Source organism: Echeneis naucrates, chromosome 4 (genome assembly GCF_900963305.1).
Source record: "Echeneis naucrates chromosome 4, fEcheNa1.1, whole genome shotgun sequence".
In the NCBI taxonomy this organism is placed as follows: domain Eukaryota; kingdom Metazoa; phylum Chordata; class Actinopteri; order Carangiformes; family Echeneidae; genus Echeneis; species Echeneis naucrates.
Window position 1 is genome coordinate 6010900 of NC_042514.1, and position 8993 is coordinate 6019892.

Here is an 8993-nt window from a genome sequence, read left to right on the forward strand (position 1 = left end):
TAAACATTTACTGGGTGAGTTATAGTTTGCTTTTAAATGCATTTGTTAAGATGAATCAAAATTAATATGTAGTGTGCCTGTTATTATTATATATAGCAGACAAAACAGTTGATACCTAAGTGCCCATTTGATTTTTGGCCACCTCAGCTGTCCGGAGGTGTCTGTTTGCTCCTGTTTTGGAAAGGTGGACTTTGCCATGGAAGGCAGCTAAGGAAGGCTCTGGAGCTCCCAGTGTTAAGTCATTAAGCCTCACTCTGTTAGCTCACAGGGGTATGCATGGAGTGTTAGGACAATGTTTACTTCTTACCTTCACAATATCTGGGTGGCTCTACTGGTCATTTTGTTCTTTTAAAATTCTCACTTTGGGTGTATCACATTGGGAAGTAAACAAACAATTATTATCGCAGCACTTATTGACACTGAAATAGAACCTGCCCGAGAGTATATTTTTAAGGGATAGTTGGATTAGAACATTGATGCCGCTCACAGAGGTCCTTCTTGAGAGCTTGAAGTCAACTCAAAGCGAGATGACCTCCATCAAATGGCCCAAAGCCTTGCTTGCCACCTCATCCATGTGTTGCTCACTTCCTAATTGTTTAATTACTGTGCTTATCTTCACAGGATGTGACCTCAGATTAGTGTTCACTCTTGTGGATGAACCCGCGCATCATGCCCGGCTGCAACACTGGAAGCTGGGGAAGGTCATTACATAACTACAGGTCAAAGGTTTATGTTATTTAATGAATTTAAATTGCCAGTATTTTTTTGTGCAAAGCAGAATCCATTTTTAAAGCGGTCCCTTCTATTGATAACATTTTAAACCAAAGCATTAAATGGCAGAGAGATTTAATTAGAGATGCTTCTTTGTGCTTGTACGTGTATCTATCCTTGTGTATCTGTGTAATAAGCCTCCATGTGAATTTTTGCAACTGAAAGATGAGCACCATATAAGCAAGCATGACTGGCTCTGTGTGTGTGTGTGTGTGTGTGAGAACCATGTGCAGTGCTTTATCGGGGCAGTGTAGCGTGCAGTGCAGGAGTGAGCAGAGGCGGCCCAGGCCAGCGCAGCCCCAGTACTCTGGTAATCCCTGCGTTTTCAGGAGCCCTGGCCCGTACTTGATGAGCTTGAGCAAGTAAAAGGTTGCGCTCTCTCGTGTGTTTCTCTATCTCGCTCCCTCTCTATCTCTTTCTGTCTCTCGCTCTTTTATTCCCCCTCTTTTTCTCATGCTCCCCTCCACCCCCCCCATCCCCTGGAGCCGCTTTGCGAATGAATGGATTCCAAGTGTTTACTCAGCAGCTCCGTCTGTCACTCCGTCCCTCTATATTTCTCAGGACTACGTCTGAAAAAGAAAACCAGAAGCTGCCGTCAGAGACTGTAGAAGAAAACTGGACAATATGTCACGGAATGCACTGCGCATTCCTGCAACTGTGACTTCAAATGCTCAACTCATTCTGCATGTCTGAAAGGGCAGTCAAGATTTGTTGACCAGTCTTGCACTCCTGTCAGGGATACACACATATGTAACTGCTGTCTTGAACAGCCATGTGCTGCTGATTTTCAAAGAAAATGAAAAAAAAGTTATAAAAGTTATTTTTCTGTGTGATAGCAAGCAAATATATGAAGAATGAACAAAATGTCCAAAATTGTCAAAATTGGAGTGAGGTAACATGAGGTTTCATCTCTGAATGATGGTGGACTAATTTCTACCAAATTTGGCAAAAAATCTGCAACATTTCTGCAGATTTTTCTTTCATCACTTTTATATCTGGTTTAGATCAGGAAACTCTGAAGTGGCCTCTCAGATAAGCAAATAAGATAACAGTTTGAAGCATTACTTTGAGATCTAATCATAATTCAGCAAGTTACTTTATATATATATATATATATATATATACACACACACACACACACACATACACATATATACAGTATTTATGTACATATTATATTTCGGACACTCCGAAATTGGACTGGGATGAGGTGCCTTTTCAGCCATTTAAAAATTGGCACAAAGTGGAACTTTGACTTCACACAACGTACGCCAGAAAATATGCTGGCGGAAAATTGTAAATACTTGATCTGAAGGGATATATGAGGTGTAGAGAACTGAACGGAGCTCTCTGGTAGGACACTGGGGTGGTTTGGGAGGGGAGGGGATTAGCAAGAGGCCGCAGGCCCCGAGGCAGAGGGCCCGTTTCCTGGCCTGAGCCCCTGTTTGTCCTGCCTGACCTGACAGCTCTGGGGGCAGATCCTGCTTGGATACAGCCGCACTCCCACGCCTGTCTGAAGCTGTTAGCCACTGGCTGTGAGTAGCTCGCTGGGCTTAGTGTTGTCTGAGTTGCGGCTGGGTCGGGAGGGGTCCAGTCATCTGTATGGTTGGGGGCGGTGGTGGGGTGAGAGGGGATACTAGCCACCTTACGGAGGTGGAGTGAGGCTGATGGGGGAGAGATAAAACTTACCATGACGGTGAATGTATTCATGAATTCATATGTACAAATGGATGATGACATTAAAGGAGAAGCCAAAATAAAGTTTGCATTATATCTACAACACTCCTCCTAAAGGTACTGACTCATTTTCTATTCTGGCTTTTGTGATGTAACATGCTGACAAAACTTTGGCTCCAAAATGGCAACTTCTCACAAACATTAAAGTAAATTGATGGTGACTGTAAAGACCTTTGTGTACGACCATATCATTTTCACACACATGAAACTATTCATGGGTTTTCCTCACTTTTCATGTTTTGTCACACACTGTTTCAGCTAGTCCTGATTTGTTAATAAATGTTCATGCAAAATGAGGCGGCCTTACTGGGAGCAGACCAGACATTGTATCATTAACAAACAACTCACAGCACCGCTCCCCTTGTTGTTAAAGTGGAGGCAGCAGGACACCTCCCTGTGTATCTTACCCTTTGTAATTAACTTCCACCCTCTATCTGACTAAATAACCAATTAGAAGCACTATCACATGCTCGTGTTTGAAGGATGTTTTCTCCATACCAATTGTGTGCAGAACTGTGTTTTTACTTCAAAATCCATAAGATAACACCTCTCCTCTCCAGCCAGAGGACTGTTTGATTATCACTCTCCAAAAATGAAAATGAAATGAAGGGATATTTACTTTTCTTCCCCAAAAGCTTTGATAGCTCAATTGCTTGTTTTCAGTGGCTTGTTATTATTTTTCAATTGGTGGATTGTCTGTTGGGTTTGGAGTAGCATGGAGTGTTGTTTCTGTCCTGGATATACACAGAGCTTTCAGTGAAAGCCGGGACAGAAGAGCAGAGAGACAGAAGGGGGTCACCACTAAACTTCTGTTGGTGACTCCAACATTAAGGGTTACACATTTAACAATATTTAACACAAGTCAGACTCTCTGATTAATACCCATGCTCTATATATAGTCTATACTTCTTCTACTAAACAGCATGGGCAAGGGTTGAGCAGGGGTCTTTTCAAAATAAAGTCTCGTTATTTTATAAACTAAAAACCTTTTAAAATCTGTCAGGAGGGTTTAACAAAATTGCAGTTGCTATGCTACATATAAATACACATGCACATATATATATATGAACTCCTGTAAGCTACAGCAGAAGTCCATATGGGCTCAGAGAAATTTTAAAAGCTTCATCTGGGCTTCATCCTCCTGCCTCCATCGTCACTGCTCGGCCAGTGGCGTCATTCCTGCCTGCCTTATAAAACTGTCAACGCCTTTCTCTCACCTGGACTGACAGGCAGCACCCAAACACCGGGACAGGACGGGGCAGGATAGGGGCTATTTTGGGCCATAGCAGGGGAGCAGCCTCTGCTGAAGTGGTCCGCGCAACTTCTTTCTTTTAGGGGCACCTCTTCCCCGGATTACCATTTCGACCGAAAGAAGATCATTAGATTACATTTTTTATGAATCTGGCAAACTATTCTTACTTCTCTGGCATGTGCAACATGACCGCAGAGACGCAGCACTCGTCGGCCGAGGCAAGTCCTGTAGTCCTGTCTCCAAATGTGAGCTTGGACTCGCCGCTGCCTCCGCCGCCTGTGATGCTGCAGGGCCGGTCCAAGGACAACATCCTGATCAAGTCCGAGCCCAGAGGAAACAGCCCCGGCACGGAGGACGGAGCCGCTCTGGGCCAGACGGAGGAGCACCTGCCCACCGGGAGCCGCCGGAGGAAGAGGCCGGTCCAGAGGGGCAAACCTCCCTACAGCTACATCGCTCTCATCGCCATGGCCATCGCCAACTCCCCCGAGAGGAAGCTCACCCTGGGGGGCATTTACAAGTTCATCATGGAGCGTTTTCCTTTCTACAGGGAGAACTCGAAGAAGTGGCAGAACTCCATCCGCCACAACCTCACCCTCAACGACTGCTTTGTGAAGATCCCCCGGGAGCCCGGCAGACCAGGTAAAGGTAACTACTGGACTCTGGACCCGGCAGCTGAGGACATGTTTGACAACGGGAGCTTCCTGAGGAGGAGGAAAAGGTTCAAGCGCACGGATGTCAGCACTTACCCCGGGTACATGCAGAGCTCCAGCGCCTTCACCCCGACCCCGATGGGCAGGAACCCGTACCCCAACACCCTGTACGCCGGGATCGGGTCTGGATACGGGTCTCAGCTCACGGCCACGTCCCCGCATCCCGCCATGCTGCATCACTACCAGACCTCCGCCGGGGTCGGCCAAGGACAGCCCCGCATGTTCAGCATCGACAACATCATCAGCCAGCAGACGGTGGTGCAGGGCGGCCCGGGAGGGGAGCTCAACACCCAGGCTCTGGGGCTGGGTGGGGGTGACCTGGGCGCCATGACCTCCAGCTGCTCGGCCACAGGCACCGACCCGTCTGCGTGTTTCCAGACCCAGACGGTCAACCCCTCGGCGAACATGCTGGGCAGAAACAGCGGGAACATCACCTCCAATCTGACCGCCGGGTACCCGTACTCCTCCTCGGCCTCTCCCCCGAGCCTGTCCACCATGACTCAGTCCGGGTTCTCACCGGGGAACTCTCAAGTTTACTGCTCCGGGAACCGGCTCTCCCTGCCGGCCCTGCGCCCGGGCTCCTGCGCCGAGCACACGGAGCAGCTGCTGGGCCTCTCAAGCCCCATGAACTCATACAACAACAGCTACATGAGACAGGCCAACTTTGCTCCAGGATTAGACCGATATATGTAAGACTTTGGATGAATAGAAAATGTCAAAAGCAATTCTAGAAAAGTTTTTCTACAATTAGCAGAATAATATTGAAGTTTCCCATCTGAAAGTCATCAAGTAAGGCCTGTATCCAGAAGGCCCACGATTGGGTATGTTGCCAAATAAGCTCCTGCAAGAATTAGATTATCATCTTTATTTTTATTATTTTGGTTTTGTTTTGTTTTGTTTTCTTTAATGTCAAAATTTGAAACAAAAGGACAGAGAATGACCGAGCCTCAAATGGAAAACATTCCTATTTAAAAAGGTGTAAAGCCATTTAGATCCGTTTGACACATTCCATGACTATCTCAGAGTTGAATGTATTTAGTTTTGACACATTTCGTTGGTTTTTGCCTGTTTTAGATTTTGTTGTTGTTGTTGTTGTTGTTTTGTAAATTTACATGCATTTTGTCTGTCATCTGAGTCTGCTGTTTTTCCTGTAAATAGTTTTTAATCTTAAAAAAAAAAAAAAACTTTAATAAAACCAAATGTTGATATTGGTCATATTGTCTAGCAGAAAATATTTTTTTGTATAAACAAACGTGTGCTTTATTTATGACAATTTAAAAATTGTATTTCCAGGCTGACAGGTTCACCATTTCCTATCAAAATAAATCAATCAATAAAAATATTCATATTAGTCACTTAATTCAAACATTAAAAATTGTATGAGTAATAGTGCTGGTCTGTTGTAGGCACATCTACATGATAAACATCAACAAGGTCAACATGAAATTACATAAAATTAGAGGCACTGATTTTTTTTAATGGATATGAAAAGTTTCCTGCGACAGCTACCAATATCATAAGCACAGATGTATAAACTGAAATTGAATAATTATTTTGAAAAACATTGAACAGCATCATCCCAGGTTTTGAATTGTTCACACTTTGCTGTAATCACCTGAACAGCATACAAATAAAACATAAAGGTGGTTCCTGGCTTGAAAACCTGAAATACAGAAGTCCCATCAGGTGTGAGAGAGTGAAGCCTCCCTGAACCAACAACACAATGACTACGTAAAATATATGCAAATGAATTTCTTACAGTTTGTACGCCAGTCTGAGTGTCATTTGTACAGTATCTCTTTTAAAACAATATTTTCTTTCCATAGTTGGTTCCTTCTTTTTGAATTCCACCAAAGAAAAATATCTTTATTTATTTCAAGAATAATGTTACTTGTGAAATTGATTTGATTTATTTATTTTTTTCCCATTTTTGCACTCTTAAAAACTTGTTTTTCACGGTGGTGGATCCACATAACATGACAAAACGTTGTTATATGCTCATTTTCTATGGGAGCCAAAGCAACAAAACTATTAATTTGTAATTTTGATTTGCTTTATATAGTTTTTTTGTTAGTTTTCTGTTGAAAATAAAGATATCAACTGAACATTGATTAAATTAGATTAACTACTGGACAGATGAAGCCTGACATTTATTACAGTTTCTTGCTATCTAAGGTTGTGTGGGAATGAAGAAATAAAGTGTCAATTAAGGAAAAAACGGGGATAATTTCCACCATTGAGATGAAACGTAGTAACTGTCTACACTTTGTGTGTGTGTGTGTGTGTGTGTGTTTGTACTCTTGATTAAAGTTTAACACAAAAACCACAATTCGCAAAAACAATTCAATCACATTTTAAAAAGACAAAGAGAGAGTAACACAATATATCGCAATACAAACTTTTTTTTCTTGTATTTTTAAAAATCTTTTGCTTTTAAGTGATAATTAAAGTTGATGAAATTCAAAATAGCTGGCGGTCAGACTATTAATACGACTAACAATCTTGACGCTACACCACATTTTCTTGTGCGATATTGCACATAGACCATTTATCAATGTTCAATGTTTTGTTAGTACTGTAAATTGGTTTGTAATAGATTGTTGTGGTTCTGATTAATTACACATTGTAATAATGTTTCAACTCCAATAGCATCAACAATGAAGTTAGTTTGATCTGTAAGTCCTCACCTCTTACTACAATTTCTTTTTTTTTTTTGTAAAATTGTATATATCAGTAAATACCCCACTGTTATCTCTTAGCAAGTGTGTAAATAGGACCACAAAGTTTATCATGGACGTTGCACTCTGTCTGACTGAACAGAAAAACTGAAAAACTCACCAGTCAAACTTTGGAAGTTACACTTGTGCTTTTGCAAACTCCTAAAATGATAAGAGGAAAGGTGAGATGTAAGCAAGCAAACTTTAAATTCTCATTGCCTTTGCACGAGGTTGAAAAGGAAAAAATGTATTGTGAGTGTGCATGCACCATAAGCAGTGACTAGGAAGCGTATGAACAATGTTCATCAGCATCTTTTATTTGTTTGTGTTGTTTGCTCGATTGTAAAAGGCAGTGGCTGACACAGCGTTAGTATAATGCAAACATTAGCTCCCTTACGCACAAGGTTTTGGGTTTACTTTACAGGACTGGATTCCCCACGTTTGTGACTATCTGAGACTGTCAGTGCACTTCCCATGTGAAAGGATCCTGCACTGCCATAACTTGCAGTAAATGCCACCATCGTGGCTACCTGTCCCCATGATCTGTCTTATATTATGATTCCTTTAAAACAACATCTGGACACACTAACAACTTTATAAGCTTGGTTTTCATTAAAGGAGATTTTTGAGCTCCAGTTTCAAATGCCAAGAATAAGATGATAATATAGTGATAGAGTGAAAGCTTTTCCTGAGCACCAATGCAAAGAGGCAGTTTGTGCAGAGTTGAAAATATAATTGAAGGACTGTTAAAGGTTGGTTTTGTGTCAGATCTTTATTTTATTTGGACCTCTACAGCCGGTGCGGCCTAAAATAGCCCTGACTGACTGAGCCACATCATTTTCACTGTTGGTCAGCTGAATGCCACTTCACTGAGTGTGAGTTTGTGGCAAAAATAAGTCCCGTTGTTCAGAGCCTGCAGGTTCGCCAACTAAAATTAGCAACTTCTTTTCAAACAAGGGTGGACCAAGTGTCAGTGCCCTCCCCTCGCTGACAGCCCACCCTTACTTTACCAGCTAATTGGGAGCTGAAGGGGAACAAGAGCGCTTTTTGAAAGCAGAGGAAAATGAGAAGGTGGAGCTGAGGGGGCAGTGAGGGGTGGATCTGAAATGGATCTGGACCATCCTGACAATCAGGAATGTGAAGTCTGTCAGTCACACAGTAGCCACCTCCTAATGCTAACCCTATTTCATTAAATATTCTCTCCTATCTTTATACTGTATAGTAGAATAATTAATAACTAATGATTGAGAATATAAACTTATTGAGGTAGTCAAATACAAATTAGCGCCATTTTCCCATTTACTTCAGTACAATCAGAGCAGTGTTGTTGCCTCTGACGGTCATTAGCTTACGACACTTAGCTTCACTTTTATTTACAGTCGATGGTTCCTGCCCACTAAAGAGCTTTTTTTGTTGTGGATCCCTAAAAATGTAAGTGACTAAATAAGAAAGACATTCTGTCACCTCTAACTTTTCACATGATTTATTCATAATTAAATATAACTAAAGGAACAACACAATCTGTCTTTAATTGACATGTTTGGAGATTTTGTCAGACAAATTTATAAAAAGTTAGGATTTGACCAGATAGGCCATCCAGCTATAAAAGAGCTTTTGACTTGTGTCATGAAATGACTGTAGTGTCACCTTTTCATATGTTCAATCTAGACGCGACATTGCAAAATAATTTTGGAAACGAAACATTAAAATCACTTGCTGAATTCAAACAACTTCACTGATTTTGTATGTTATTGTTATCTCAGTGACGGCTGTGTGGTCACAAAGTCAAATTGCAGTCTGCTCCCT

At 41.9% G+C, this 8993-nt stretch overlaps 1 protein-coding gene across 1 annotated transcript; it reads left to right on the forward strand.

Annotated features, from left to right (window-relative positions):
* Positions 1-3903: 3903 nt before the first annotated feature.
* On the forward strand, positions 3904-5163 carry foxe3 (forkhead box E3). Its single transcript, XM_029500709.1, has one exon. The coding sequence runs from the start codon at positions 3904-3906 to the stop codon at positions 5161-5163; it is 1260 nt and encodes a 419-aa protein (XP_029356569.1).
* The last annotated feature ends 3830 nt before the right edge of the window (positions 5164-8993 follow it).

What these genes read in the sequence shown, in the direction of transcription:
- foxe3 (XM_029500709.1), top strand. Translation starts at nt 3,904, where the DNA reads ATGAATCTGGCAAACTATTCTTACTTCTCTGGCATGTGCAACATGACC.